The sequence below is a fragment of the Meriones unguiculatus genome, chromosome 18 (genome assembly GCF_030254825.1).
Source record: "Meriones unguiculatus strain TT.TT164.6M chromosome 18, Bangor_MerUng_6.1, whole genome shotgun sequence".
Taxonomy (NCBI): domain Eukaryota; kingdom Metazoa; phylum Chordata; class Mammalia; order Rodentia; family Muridae; genus Meriones; species Meriones unguiculatus.
In genome coordinates this window covers 9758816-9774651 of record NC_083365.1, presented here as the reverse complement: position 1 = coordinate 9774651, position 15836 = coordinate 9758816, and the positions used below count along the sequence as shown (strand labels likewise).

At 45.3% G+C, this 15836-nt stretch overlaps 1 protein-coding gene across 11 annotated transcripts in view; it reads left to right on the top strand.

Annotated features, from left to right (window-relative positions):
- Nucleotides 1-15836, top strand: part of Shld1 (shieldin complex subunit 1) — a 165683-nt gene that overhangs the window by 95510 nt on the left and 54337 nt on the right. For 6 of the 11 annotated variants that reach the window (XM_060371932.1, XM_060371931.1, XM_060371929.1 and 3 more), the window contains 2 exons: nucleotides 7827-11457; nucleotides 12469-12568. In XM_060371932.1, the coding sequence (XP_060227915.1) occupies nucleotides 11416-11457; nucleotides 12469-12568 (142 nt within the window). In that variant the 5' untranslated portion in view covers nucleotides 7827-11415. Of the gene's footprint in view, nucleotides 1-7826; nucleotides 11458-12462; nucleotides 12569-14486; nucleotides 14590-15415; nucleotides 15805-15836 lie in introns of those variants that run through there. The other 5 variants (XM_060371938.1, XM_060371936.1, XM_060371939.1 and 2 more) reach the window with 5 other exon arrangements.

Here is a 15836-nt window from a genome sequence, read left to right as displayed (position 1 = left end):
TCTGTGAGGACCTCCTCTGTGGGAAATTCCTTAACACCACCCGGTGGGTCCAAAGTCAGTGTCACCTCCTTGTACAAACCAGGTGGAGGAGGTGGATTCTCTAGTTGGAGTTCCAGTTCTCTGTCCTCTGTCAGGGGCAGGGTGCCAACTGCTTACTGCAGTGGCCCCAGCAAGGACCCTACTCCCCCACCCCCGCCCGGCCCAGCTCTACTCATTACTGACTTATACTCCTGCTGCAAAATTCTTGAAAGCTAAACCTGCTTGGCTGCGCTGGCTGGCTCTGTCAGATTTTATCCCATCTTTTCAAAGAGTCAATGAATCCAGGAAAACACCACAAAAATACACCCACACTGCCAGTGAGCCGGAAAGTCCTGCCCTACTAACTTGTAAGAATCTTCCTTCTCACAGCTCTGAAAGTATAATGACTGGTAATTTCCCCCCACAGCTCAGTGAGCAAGACGTCACCTACCCGCAGGCATCCATAAATCCTGGCCCGAGGACCTGGTTGGCACAAGATGCAAGGCGCTTGCCTTTGGTCTGTGGAAATCTACAGAGGAACAGTTTATTTGCTAATTACCTTAGATAGGACAGTGAAGCCTCACCAAGCTGCTCTAGATTTAGAGATATGTGGCAGTAGAAGGAGTCCAGGCAATTAAATGTGTATGAGCAGAGATCGATTATGGGACAATTCTGCGCAGACTTCCTGACTCGCTCTTTGTCACTGGTCCTCATATCCTTAGCTCTTGGCCTTTGCTGTTGGGCCTCTGGAATGCCTGGCTGGGGTGAGCAGCTGTCAGCATGGTGCTGGTGATGGGAGTATCAATACCTTGCTCAAAAATGTTTTCTTTCCACAGTTTCCCAGCTTCTAAAATCCTCACCCTGCAGTGCTTTGGTTGTGTTGTAGCACCATGGTGAGGTAGAGTCTTGTGGCTAAAGGCACACCTACAGAAGCTGGAGGTAGAGGCATTGCCTACAAGCTTCTGTAGTCTGGGTGGGCCATCATCCCAGTGACCCACCGTAGCTCGTCGAGACCCTCACTGCCATTCAGTCTCCACAGACTGTCCCATGGCGGGTCCTGCCGAGGCCCACAAGCGTCCATAGAGGCAGATGCTAGACCCATCTGCTCTTTTCCTGCTGGGTAGAGTGGTGTGGGTGTGGTCTGGGTGGGGAATCCGACTTGACTCCACACTCTTTTCATAGAAAAGTAAGATCTGCTTCTTTTCTCTGGGTGGGCTCATTGATGTGATTCCCCACAGGGAACCAGCCCTTTTGAGCAAAGAGGGAGGCTGATAATGCTGACGGTCTCTGTGTTCCTTGACAGAGGAGGCCGGAAACCTGATAGATTGCAGCAGGAAAATTCCCTCTCATGCTCTATCATGATGAGACGAAAACCGTAAGAAAGGGGAAAATCACCAGAGGGCTTCAGCTCAATGACAGTTCTCATTCTCTGAGCAGGGACCTGGCAGGACCACACATGTGCTGAGGTGGCAGTGTCTGAAGTGTGGTCAAACAGGTGGCATCAGGGTTACCTGGGAGCTTGCCTCCCAGACTCGCTGCCTGAAACCAGAGGATCTGAGCCTCTGGGAATGTCTGAGTCTGCTTTTGGTGGTGTGGTTTGGTTTTGAGATGTGGCCTCACATAGTTCACTGTTATGGTTTGCTCTCACTTTCTGCGAAAAACACCATGACCAAAAGCAACTTGGGAAGGAAAGGGTTTATTCCAGCTTACAGCTCTCAGGTCATTCTCCATCACAGCAAAGTCGGGCAGGAACTCAGGGCAGGAACCTGAAGCAGGAGCTGAAGCAGAGCCCACAGAGCAATGCTGCTTACTGGCTTGTCCTTGGCCCACACAGGTTGCTTTTTTAAACAGTCCGGGATCACCTTCCCAGGGGTGGTACCCTTAGTGGGCGGAGCCCTCCCACATCAATCACTAATCAAGAAAATGCCCTGCAGACTTGTCTACAGACCAAGCTGATGGAGGCATTTTCTCAACTGATGTTTCCTCTTCCCCGATGACATGAGTTTGGATCAGTTGACAAAACACCAACAAAACACCCAATTTGGCCTTGAACTTGCCATGTAGCCAAGGTAGGCTTTGAACTGCTGATGGCCCTGCTATTGCTTCCCAAGAACTGAGACAGCTGTTATCGGACACACTATCCTAGGTTATAGCTCTATGTTTTAACGGGCTCTCCAGGGGCTCATAAGATAATCTTTAAGAGCTACTTAATTAAGGAAGGGAACCCAGCACTCTGGGAGGGAGACGAATCTCTGTCAGTTCAAGGTCAGCCTGGTCTACAAAACAATAACAACAACAAACTAAGACAAATAAGTGTCTACGTAGAGAGTTCCAGGACAGCCAGGGCTACACGCCGTGTAGAAACCACGTGTCAGAAAACAAACAAAAATAAAATAAAATAAAAACAAACTTAGAAAACTCTGTACTTAAAAAAAGTTCTTAAAATGGTTCTTCAAAAGTAACTTGCCAATAATCACTAGCCTTGGGAAGTTTATTATAAAAACAATTTCTGGGGGCTTGGAGAGAGAGAGATGGCTCAGAGGTTAAAAGTATACAGCGATTCCCCACAGGACCTGGATTCAGTTCCCAGCAGCCATATCAGGCATCCCATAACTGTATGTAAGCTCTAGAAGATTCAGTGCCTCTGGTGCCCAGGCACCTATACTCACACACATATAGCTTACCCCTCCCTTCTAAAGAAGTACAAGTTCTCAAACTTGTAACCCAGAGCTTGGGATGTGAGTGTATTATTCATAAAGTATCATGACTAAGAGCACAAGTGCACTGCTACGGAGAAAGGCGGGAAGCAGTCACTGCCTGCAGCGCTCTTCTACTCTGAATGGGCCATGGAGTAGCTCAGTGCAGCTTCAGCTACATAGCGAGTTCAAAGCCATCTTGGGCTACCTAAAACCCTGTCTCAAAAAACAGTGGTAGCCAGGCATTGGAAGCACTCGGGAGGCTGAGGGTTGTATAGGACTATGTTTCAACCCAAACTGCCACTGTCTTTGGGAGTCCGTCTGGGCCTGCTCACCGAAGATCCTCACCTACTCCAGCAGATTGGGGGGATGCAAGTCTACCCTGTTTGTGTGTCCGCAGGGCTCTGGACGGGGATAGAGTACATAGGTGGGGAAGAATGAGGAGCTCAGGGTCCGACTGTGCACCCATGGGAAAGCCACCATTCCTATTCCTAATAAGCTCTGAGCTTTGGGGGGATCACCCCTCAGTTTGCCATTGGAACCTTACGAGCAGGAGGAAGAGACATTGTTTACATCTCTCCCCAAGGAAAGGAATTTTAGCAATTCAGAGGGAGGTAGATCGTGGGTTCAAGGTCAACCTGGACTACAAAGTGAAACCCTGTCTTGAAAGCAGGAAAACAAAGACAAACAGAACAGCAAATATAGACACTGAGCCCCAGATGAGCCAGCAGGTGACAGTGGCCACAGTCCTCCATGCCAGTGGGATCCACTGAAGTCTTTGACCTACAGGTGGAGATTAGTGAGTTATTAGCAAACAGGGAAAATTGGAAGCTCTGGAAAAAGATAAGCTTGCCCTGAAGCAATCTCATGACAACCAATGAGAGGCGGACATGGGATGAGAAAGGTTAGCTACAGATCTCATTAAAGAGCCCTAATAGGTTCAAAGCAGCCTTGGTTGTGGGCACAGCTCCTGGTGCTTTGCACTGAGCGTGCTGTCATGCCATGTGCTGCTGAGGAAAGCTGCCTGAGACCGCTCAGCTCATACATGTTATGAACTGTAATGTTTTTACTGCACATGTGACATCAGGGATAGGTACAAGACCTGGGACGTGACCCAACTCTGCTGAGTGTGGGCAGCTGGTAAGGACAAATTTATAAGGAAGATATTGTACCCCATGCGTGGCCTTTGTCTGTCAGTTTTCAAGGGCTGAGTTGTTTGGCTTCTACATTTTATTGTCTTCTTAGGAAAGGAGTCTTTTCTATTCAGCCATCTCTGTGGGGTCTTTTCTCCTACAGAGCCAGGAGTGAGGGACTAAAGGAGTGACCAGTAGGAGGCAGCTTAATTTGCAATAAAAGTATTATACTCCAGTCATTAAAGTTATCAAGTAAGACAGGTCAGCAATGTCAGACACAGAGAGGTGGAGAAGCCCAGAGACCCTAAGGGAAGTCAGTGAGGGATGAAGGACAAAGACACCTTTATTCCGTCACTTGAAATTAGCAGATGTCTCTCCTTCCTTCCCTCCCTCCCTTTGGTTACTATGCCCAGCTTTCATATTTAGTTTTTTGAGTCAGGGTCTTCTGTAGCCCAGGCTGGCCTCAAGCTCACTCATTATGTAGATGGGGATTGCCCTGAACTCTTTATTCTGGCCCCACCTCCTAAGTACTAGAATTACAGGCACAAACCACCTTAAAAGTAAGTTTTAATTAAAGAAAACAATTGAGAACTGAGCCTGGTGGCTTGGGCCTAGAATCCCAGCTATTGAGGAGTGCAAGTACAGGGCCTAGGTCATCAAATCTGGATGACACATTCCATACACACACCTACCTGTACCTGCTAGGTTTTATATATCACTTTCAAGGAGTTCCCTGGTGCCAGGATTATAAAACAATAAAGACATAACTTAAGAGAACTTCTGAACACATAATAAATTTTGTGATTCATTACTCAGTCCTTCTTAGGGTTCCCAGATATGCTACCCTTAGCTAAGTGGGAGGAAGTAAAAGAACAGAGGGAAGGAGAAGAGGAGGGGAGAAGAGGGAAGGACAGGAGGAGGGGAGAAGAGGGGTGGGAGGGAGTAAACCCTTGGCTGACAGTCATTTTGGAGTAGATGAGCCTGTGCGTCAACCAGCATGGAACACTATTTTTTCTTGCCTCAGATCATTGTTCAAGGCAATGACAGCAAAATCAGTTAGAGACACAAACATTACTGATAAAAGCAGTTGAAGCTAGTAGTTCTTGGCAAGGCCTCTCAGGTTCTGTGTGTACTAGCTGAGTCCATGCAGTGAGGTCTATCTAGAGTGCATCAATCAAAGGCATCTGTTACTTGTGCCAAGAACATTTGATCCTGGTATGCAGGAGGCTGAGGTAGCAAGATCCAAAGTTCCAGAGAAGCCCAGGCTACACAGTAACTTCCAGGCTAGGCTGAGCTACTCTGAAAGGCTCTGCTTTAAAGAGGCAGTCTAGATCTTCATGAGCAGAAGATGGACATCTAGAAGATGTATAAAGAAAATGCTGTATAAATACAAAATGAAAATTATATATAGCCATAAAGAAAAAGGAGCTGGGTGTGGTGGCACACACCTTTACTCTCAGCATTCGGGTTACAGAGGCAGGCAGATCTGTGAGTTCAACCCAGCCTGGTCTAATCTGCTCAGTGAGTCCCAGGACAGCCAGAGCTGCTATACAAAGAGATCTGGAAGGAAGGAAGGAAGGAAGGAAGGAAGGAAGGAAGGAAGGAAGGAAGGAAGGAAGACGAAATCCTCATACAGCAGAAAATGGACACAACTGGAAATCATATTAAACCAAATAATAAGATTCAGAAAGACAAATACTGCCACCTCCATATCTCTGAGATAGGATCTCACCATGTATCGCTGGCTAAGGTTTAAGATATGTGCTACCAGGCCTAGCCTCACATATTTTCTCTCATATTCAGAACCAAGATTTAAAGTTATATATATGATCTAGGCATGGTGGCACAGTTCTTTAATCCCAGTTCTCAGGAGGTGGAGGCAGGTGGATCTCTGTAAGTTACAGGGCCTCTTGCTCTACATAGTGAATTCCAGGAAGGGCAGCCCTATGCAATGAGACCCCCTTCTCAATACCAAAGTCATATATGTGTGTACGCGTGTGTGTGTGTTTACATGCACACTGCCACCCCCCACACTTTAAGGGCTGGAGATGTGGCTCAGGAGTAGAGAGTGCATGTGCAAGGGTCCCAGCATCGCCATGAGAAACAGAAAGTCTTTGTTTATGAGGCGGGTGGTTACCAGAGAAGGAAAGAACCAGAGTGGTGACTCACACCTCAAAGCACAGCACTTGGGAAGCTGAGACCCAGGTCTGCTGTGAGTTTGAGGTCAGTCCAGGATACCATGCATCCCCACCTGCGCACAGAGAGACCCTGTCTCTACAGAACATGCTCTATTTCAACTGAGAAGTCTGTCGATACTATATATTTCAGTTGACAAATAAAATCTGTATACCTCAGTGTTTTTAAGAGGGGTGACTCCGTCTAGCTAAGTTATGTATGCATTCCCTCACACAGATACCATTTGTAGTGAGGACATTTTATATCTACCTCAGTGTCTCCCAAGGATGCAATGTATTGTTAAGTGTGGTCAGCATGACGCATGGTAAAGCCATTCCTTGCCCAGTTTGTCCTATCTAACTGAAATGATTTTACTTTGACTCCTCTTGTCACCACCACTCCCAGCCCTTGTTGACCAACACACTGTCTTTTCTGTGATAACTCGTTGGGTTTCACATATGAGTGAGGTCATGTGGTACTTGTCTTTGTATGCTTGACTTATTTGTCCTAATGGAATGCCTTCTAGCTACAGCTATATGGTTGCAGACGATAGAATTCCACTGTTTCTGATGGCTGAGTACGATTGCATTGTTTATATGTACCTTAAAAAACAAACAAACAAAAAAAAACATTTATTGGCTGATGGACTCTAGGATGGTTCCCATTTTTTGGCTCTTGTGAAGAGTATTAGGATAAACATGGGAGTAGAGATGCCTTTTTTGAGGTAGATATTGATTTCCTTTCCTTTGCATAAATATCTATAGTGCAGCTGCTGGATCATATGGTTGTCCAGGAATATCTGTGGAACCTCAGACAGTTTTCTGTACCAGTTAGACTAATTTATAGTCCCACCAATGCTGTGCTGTACAAGTATTCCAGTTTTCCCACATCCTTGTCCATATCTGTTGTGTAACTTTTCCTGGAGAAACCATTTTTATTTACCCCAGCTAGAGACAACAATGTCAGACCAAGGAGACCATTGCGTCCAAGTCCAGATGGGAGGACCAATGATTTTATGGGGACTGTGTCACTTACAGGAGCATAGGTGGAGTGCAGCACTGAAACGCCCACCCTAATACGGGTGATGGCTCATGAGCCCCGTGTTGTGGAGTCTCCTAAGTACCCGCAGGCATTACAGAAGGGCCTCCTGACCCCATCACTGCAAAGAGTACCCCGGGAGTCTCTTGGGGTTCATGAACTTTCTGAGCCTCCACTCTCCCTTCACAAGGAAATGTTTCAGTCCTGAGGAAACAGCTTCTCAGTGGTGCCTGTTAGCTTCTGGTTTGTTTGCTTGCTTTGGTCCTGTGGATCTTCCAAGGGCCTCGTCCATGGTAGCCAAATGCTCTGTCCATGAACTGTATCTCAATGTTTGTATTTTTTTAAAAATTTAGCTTGATTCAAACAGGAGCCTAATGACTAGCAATTCTAAAATAGAAAACTGAACAAATGCAAGGTATAATGAACATATTCCAGGTCAGCAGTGAACTCGTGCAATTTAAAGAGGCGTAAGCCAGAGAAGCAAATGATGCTTCCATAATACTAAATCTATGTGCGTCTGCATCCAGAAAGGCTTGTATGTGTGGAAGATGTTGTCCCAGAAACATCTTAAGTTATTAATTGTTAATTAAAAATTATTATTAATTATTAATGATTTAAATTAAATTAATAATTTAATTATATTATAATTTAATACAAATAATTATGTAATTTAATATAATTATATTAATTATAATTAATAATTTAATTATAATAATTTAATTCTAACAAAAGTTATTGTTAATAATTGTTTTTTTTTTTCTTTCAGATGATAACCTCAAGGCTCAGAGAGATTCAATAGTTACAGTCACAAGACAGCCAAAGTCACAGTCAGTAAGAGAGCCAAAGTTCAGGCTGAAAGCCTCAACTCCATTCCAAGGCACTTGCTTGCTTCCCTCGTCAACACAGACAACTGGGGGTGGCTCCGCGCCATGGATTAGATATGTTGTATTTTTGTTTCTGTGACAAAAGCTTTGACAAGAACCTAATGAAGGGAGGAAAGATTTATTTTGACTGACAGTTCCCAAGAATATAGTCCTGCACAGTCAGGAAAGCATGACAGCAGGGACAGGACGCAGCTACAGCCAGGAAGCGGAGGGATGGACGCTAGCTCCATTTCTCTATGTTCGTCTATGACTCCAGCCCATGGAATGGCATAGTTAGGGTGGGTCTTCTCACCTCAGCCAGGATAGACACTCCCTCACCGACACGCTGAGAGGCTTGTCTTCTTGGTGATTCTACACCCTGTCAAGTAGACAATCAGTTACTGACCAGCAGAATCTCCAACAGGCTAGCTACTCACTGTGGCCTCACAACCTTGGGTGCCAGGAAATGAACTGTAGTTTCTGCCACTGTGGAATGTTTTCAGCCTGTTTACCACCTGACTTTTCATTCTTACAGTCCAACCTTCTGTCATTTGAAAATGGTTTTGTTTGTTTTTGTTTTTCAAGACAGGGTTTCTCTGTGTAGCCTTGGGTGTCCTGGACTCACTTTTGTAGATCAGGCTGGCCTCGAACTCACAGAGATCCACCTGCCTCTGCCTCCCAAACGGCTGGGATTACAGGCATGAGCCAATGTGCCAGGTTTATCTGTAAACATTTAAGTGCTGATGACTAAGTGACTTAGGTACTGAGAACAAACTGTGTCTAGTTGGGAACTTCATAGTCTCTTTGATACGAGTTTAAGTGTCCACTTATTAACTGATTATATTGTTACAATATCGTATGATTGAAACAGCAAAAATATGCTTTCAGATTCATTATTACTTAACCCTTGAACTTTTGTAATGTGTTTCCTCTTTCTTAAGGTAAATTTCCAAAATGAGAGTAATCAGGTAGGTCAAGGCTCAGTATGACACAGAGATAAGATTATTTCAAAGGACCTTACCCTGTTTTTAAGGAGCTATTTTGGTCTTTCAACTAAATGCTTTTTTTTTTTCCCTGCTGAAAGACAGTTGGCTTAGCTGATGCAGAAAGTTAGCTGTAAAATACAAATACAGAAGCTGGAGAGACGACTTGGTGGTCAAGAGCATGCACCGCTCCTTCAGAGAATCGAAGGCCATGTCCCAGCACCCACATTAGGCAGCTCACAACCGCCTGTGACTGCAGTTCTAGAGCATCTGACGCTGACTTCTGGTCTTCTCGAGCACCACAGTCAAGTGCACAAGCCCATCCTCACATACACAGATGCACATAATAATTAAAAACAGTTATAGTATCTTAAAAACATACACGTATAAAATTATGATGTAACACAACTTATGTAGCCTTTATATAATCAGCAGTAAAAGAACAAAAACTCGGGGCTGGAGAGGTGGCTCCGTGTTTAAGAGCAGCAGCTGCTCTTGCAGAAGACGTGAGTTTGATTCCCGGAGCCCATGTGGTATCTCACAACTCTCTGTAACTCTGTGATGTGGCTCAGGCTGGCCTGGAACTCAGTCCTGCTTTAGCCTTATGAATGTGGGAATGCAGGCACACACCACCACTTCACTGACATGCTCTGCTTTGTTGATTTGCGTTTGTTGTTGCTTTCCCTTTAATGTTTGAAGATTAAATATTCCAGAATCGAGTCCTTTTCCCACTTCAGCCTTCTGAGAGCTGGGACATGCACACTATACCCAACTTAAGACTCTGCTTTGATGGCTACTTCAACCAGTTTTTACTTCTTGTGCCCAGAACGTGCAAGAAGGGATGGTCCAAAGCAGGCTAGGCTAAACAAAGACTTCAGAACTTTGCTCCAGGACATGCCATAGGAAAAGCAACACGCATCATGGAAAAATGACATCAAAGCACGTAAGAGGCAATATACATTATTTTTCAAACAAAGGTGATAATGGTAAAAGGCTCCAAGTTTTGCTTCACTGATAACAGGTAATAAAGTCATATCTGAGTGCAATTGTTGAGTCAGGTGTGGGTGGAAAATGAGGGCCACGTAGGGAGGGACTCACCCATTCCTGACCACAGCAACACATCAACCCGAGTCACTGAACTGGGATCTGGAGAGAAGTATGCAAAACAAAGATCTGATCTTCACCTTGAAAGAGCTATTGTTTTTCTGGGAAAATAATTTAAAGGGATAAGTAGAAGACAGGGAGGTTTCCTGGGAGCAGCAGTCAACTCCTATGTGACAAGTCAGAGGAGGTTCCTGGAGGAAGAACTCCTGAAAGCGGAGATCTAACATATCATAAAGATCAGAAGGTAGAAAAGAATGTTCCTGAGGACTGAAGCAGTGACAGCCTTGAATTCAGAGAACAGCCTGCTTTGCCTTTTGAGGGATGGATTTTAAAGACAAGCATAACCACAGCTGGCTCAAGCACTGTTATAAATATTTGTAAAATTACTTTTTTAAACTTTATGTGTATAGGTGTTTTGCCTGCACCATGTATGTTCTTGGTGTCTTTGGAGGCCAGAAAAGGACACTAGATCGTATGGAACTGGGCTTACAAAAGGTTGTTAGCTGCCAAGTGGGTACTGGGAACTGAACCCAGGTCCTCAGGAAGAGCAGTCTATGTTCTTAACTGCTAACCCATCTCTCAACAGTATTTTTAAAGACATTCCTTTGTGTGGGGTCTCATCCAAAGGTAGGCATCTAGAGGAGGCTGTGAATATACAGGACTCCTGATTCAAGCTTGCTTCTTAGCAGTTCTGCTCAACCCCAGTCAGTGGAGAAATACAATCTCCTCTGTTTAAACCTAGAAAGACAGCACCCTAGAACTTGGGCTTTTCCTGTTTCTCCTTCTTTCAATCACATCCCTCTGTAAGCAGACCCGCGCTGCTCTAGGACTCTTGTATAGCTCTAGGCTGAGTGTGTTCTGATTGTGTCATTTTTGAGAGGGAATGGAAGTGTTGGGGATTAAATACAGGATCTCATCTACCCAGGCACGAGTTTACATTCTCTGTGGCTACAGCATATCCGCAGCCCCTCAAACTGTCTTTCAATAGTTCCTTTTTGGTCTTCCTGTTTGGTCCTGAAATTCTAACCAGAACAGAATCCATACAACAATATTAAAATGTTTTCTTTTATCCTGTCTGAGATCATTTTGTTGACCCAAAATTGAGGATCGTCTTGCCTCACTCAACCTCCTCCACAGGCCTGGGGTTCAGAGTGTACTTCCGAGGCCAGTTTTCGTCTTTCTTATGTTCTTTTTAAGAAACTTTTCATGTTAACAGTTTGCAGTTCCTTTGGTGCCGTCCGAGCTAACTTACAGCAATTCGCTATGGCCCAGATGGCCCAGCAGCACAGTGCAGGCACATGCCCTCACTTAAGATGGCCGCACCTGCCTTGCCTTGCCCTTTCCTGGCCCCTGCAAAGACCGGTTCAACGACTTCCTTTTCAAACTCGCTTTTTCCATAACAAAGATGGAGCCGGCGCTTCCGGTTCCGGGCTCTGGCGGCCGTGAGGTGAGTGCCACGGGGCCCTGGGGAACCTCTGCCGGTCTTCTCCTGGGTTCTGGGGTGCCTTGGGAAGGGAGCCGGGGAGCGGGGAGGGAAGCAGGGAAGGAGGGGAGGAGCGGCTCTCGCGACAGTTTATGCCGCGAGGTTTCTGCCCTCCGCCGCAAGCCCCGCCCACTGCACTTTGCCTACCTGCTTAGGGCCTGTGCTAGTCCTGGTCAGGGTTGGTTCCGGGCGGTTTTTTATTTTAATGTTTTAAGGGTTGTTTTTTGTAGGGTTTTTGTTTCGTTTTTTTTGAGACAGGGTCTCTTTACATAACGCTGGCTGTCCAGGGACTCACTATGTAGATCAGGCTGGGCTCCAGTCTACAGATCTTGCCTCTGCTGGAATTAAAGGCCTGCGCCCCTACGCCCAGGCCTCTTGTAATTTTAAGCAGCTGTAATAATTAGTGACTTGATGTTAACATAAAATCTGAAGTGTAGACTACAGTCTGTTTGTACGTTAGCGGAATTGTGCCTCTGTCATCACAGCGCTGGAATGTTTTCCGAGGAACATAGTTCTGAACCCGGGACCACCGCACCACCCACCACCTGCCCCCCCACCCCCCCACTTGAGGGACTTGAGAGAATTGCATTCCTTTAATAACTAATAGTGCTTAACAGTGCATGTTTTTATTTTTCTGTTGAAAGGACCTTCCTAACTATTTTCCAAAGTATTCCACCGAATGCCTGTCAGTGTGGTTTACTTTGGGGTTCGTTATTCTCTTTCGCTTTTGTGTGTCTGTCTTTATGTCAGTACTATTGTCTTCATTACCATAGAGGCTTTTTGTTGTTTGTTTGGCTTATGAGACAGTGTCTTGCTACAAAGTCCAGACTGGCCCCAAATTCAAGGTCCTCCTGCTTATGTGTCCCCAAACACTGGGATCAAAAGACAGTGCTAGCACATCTGGCTTGCACCGATTTGTTTTGCTTTCATAGGTTAGTTTGGGTACTAATAGCCCCATATTTTATTTTATTTTAGGACAGAGTCTCACTATGTAGCCCTGGCTGGCCAGGACCTCGCTGTGTAGATCAGCTGGCTTCAGACTTGAGAGATAGGCCTGCCTTTGCTGGGACTAAAGGTGTGTGGCAGCACCCCTGTGAATCTTAAGATACTAGCATCTGATGCATGGACACGGGATGTCTTCCTTTCCTTTAGTGCATGTCTTCTGTGCACTAAATACAGTCTTGTTTTACTTCTGTGTTTTTGTAAGTGGAAATGGATTCTTAATTCCCTTTTGAGGTTTTTGATCACAGAAGTATATGAATACAAGTGATGTGTGTGTGTGTGTGTGTGTGCTGGTTTTGAATCTTGCAATCTTGCCTAGGTTATTTATTTTCTTAATTTATTTTGTGGCTTCCTTAAGGTTTTCTATGTAAGATCATGTCTTCTGAGTTTGTCTGATTTTTGCCCCAAGGATTGAACCCAGAGCCTGGTACATGCTAGGCAAACACTTTACCACCAAGCTCCATCCCTGCCCTGGTGTCCTGTTAATAGGGATAATTTCACGGCCTTCTTTCCAATCTGAACACCTTTCATTTCGTTTTCCTGTCTAAACCATGCTGTATAAACCTTCCAGCACAGCACTGACTGCAAAGTGACAAATGCTTCTAATTTCAGGACGAAAGCATTTAGCTGGCCTTACTGAGCATCCTTACTATGGGTTTTCAAAACCAGTCTTTATAAGGTTGAAGAAGACTATTCCTAGCTTGTTGAGTCATCAAGAAGCTGTATTGTCAGACATTTGTGTGTGTCTGTTGTGGGTTTGTCTTATATTCTGTTGTTGATGTGCTGGGCTATACAGATGGATTGGCACAGGTTAAAGTAATAGATAGGGCTGAGGATGTAGCTCAGCTAGTAGAGCCTATCATCAGCAAAGCCCTGGATTTGCTCCTCAGTGCCACAAAACCCAGGCACACACCTGTAACCCCAACACGTGGGAGGTGGAAATAGAGTCAGAAGTTCAATGTCATCCTTAGCTGCACAGCACGTTCAAAGTCAGCCCAAAGTTCATGAAACTGTCTAAAACAAAGGAACCAAAAGAGTGAAATGATTTTGAAATGAAACAACATTGAATTCTCAGGCTAATTCCATCTAGCATCTAGTCCTGACAATAGTCATTCCTTTCTATTTTTGGGGTGTGTGTGTGTGTGTGTGTGTGTGTGTGTGTGTAACTGTGGGAGGGTGCACAGGCCCTCTGAGGGTAAACCAAGCTGCACCTCCAGTCTTTGGAGCCATCTCCTTTGTGTGCACTGCCAGATGTTCTGCAGAGCATTCCTGTACTGTGTTTGTGATACAGGACTGTGGTTCTCTTGTGCTGTGATTGTGAACATTGTTCTTGTACTGTCTTTTCCCCCGCCTTTCTTTTTCTTTCGTTTGTTTCCTTCTTTGTTTCTTTCTCTCTCTCTCTTTTCCTTCCTTCCTTCCTTCCTTTCCTTCCTTCCTCTTTTTCAGAAGAGAAACTATGTAAGTTCATTATGCAGGCTCAGGAAGGAGTGTAGCTTGGTGGTAAGGCACTTGGCTAGTGTGTCTGAATACCTGGGTTCAAGCCCTCACCCCCAATATTTCCCCTGTCCCATTGCTTTCTCCTGTGCACATTCATTGACTCTCAGTATGTTTAGAAGAAGATGTGCAGGTGCTTATTTTATGACACAAAGGATTCTGCCTTTCAGCAGGATTTTTTTTTTTTTTTTTTTTTACTTCTTTTTGGCATAGTGCCCAGCTCCATAAAGCAAAAATATCCTATCAGGGATTCTTTCATTAATGTCACTCCATTTGATGTTCCTTCAAGGCTCCTTTGAAGGCAGGCAGAATATACTCTCATCTGTGATCTCTTCACTCCCACAAGCCTTCTGTACAGGGTTACATAACCAAAGCAGAAGCCAGAAGTGCCAGGCAGAGATCCCTGCTGAAGCCCCAAGCTTACTTAGCTGTTAGGGCGCCTGCAGAGAGAAGGGATGTTCTGTTTTTTGGGAACTTCATCTGTCCGTTCCTTTTAGGAGTGGCCAGCTGAGACCTCGGCTGATCCTCTGTCAAGCAAGTCTCTGTAGCATGTGACTGGGCGTCTTCCAACGAGAAGGACTTTGCCAGGCGTCAGTGTCGGTTTGTTTTGTATACTTGCTGTCTTGGCCTGATCAAGGCTGTAGCACTGAGGCTGTTCATTCAGTGGGAGCAGCTTTTTAATGTATAATGATACAATTATCCGCTCCTCGGGGTTATTGTAGGTGAAGCATTCGGTGCAGGGGTTGAACCTACTATACACTTGATAAAAGTGAGCTGTCCTTATTATACTGCTCGTATTATTCTGGTTGCCTCTTCTTTCATTGAACATATGTCTGAGATCTTTCAAGTGCTTTCACTTTATTCTTTTTTGTTAGTTATATTGTTTTAATGGCTGTGTAGTATTCCTTGACTTGAAATAATGCTTTCTTCCAAACCCGTTTCTTGCCTTCTCTAACTCCATTGATAACACAGTTGTGGCATCCAAACTGTCTCTTGCTGTTGGCTTCCCCCTTAATTTCTTTCTCTATTCATTCAGTTATTAAGTTCTGGTCTCCTTTTAGTTCTTAATCTCTCCCTTTTTCTTGACTCAGGACTTTGGCCTAGTTCATGCAGGCCTTCTCCGTTTCCTAGACTACTGCAGGGTAGGAGTGTCTGTTGCTCATGGGATTGTTTGCCACCAGTGCTGAACAGGCTCTGGTCCTGTCAGCCCACCTGCTTTCCAGCTACCAAGAGTACAAGCACGACTGTGCATGTGCAACTCTGGGTGGTACAAGGTGGCGTATGGCAAGCCTAGCATTGATGAGTGGCTTTCGTGAAGCTGATTGCTGTCGGCAGCGCTTTAGAGGGGAGGGCGGGAGTGGGTGTACTGAAGGGGCTTGCCATGTAGAATCCAGTACCCCACAGGTTCAAGGCCCAGGACGGGAAACACTGGGGTTTTCTTAGGGCTTTTTGTTCGTTCGTTTATGGGTGTTTTGAATTTATTTTTACGTATGCCTTCATGTGTGTCTGTGCAGTGTTGATGCAGCGCCCTCAGATCTGGAAGGTGGTCAGTTCCCCTGCAACTGGAGTTACAAATGGCTTCAGTTGTAAGCCACCGTGGGTGCTGGGAACTGAACCTAGTTCCTTTGGAGGTTCAGCCAGTGCTCTTACCTGCTGAGCCATCTCCCTTGCTCTAACTCCTAGTTTTAAACAAGATCTTTTCCAGTACTCCATTCAGCAAGCCCCTCTGAGGCCTTCAGAGCTCACCTGGAGAGTTTCTAGCCACAGAGCTGACAGAAGCCAGATCCTTCTGTCCGTCCCAGAGTCGATGGCAGGGTAAGGGGGAACCATGGCCAACTAGCCAAGAC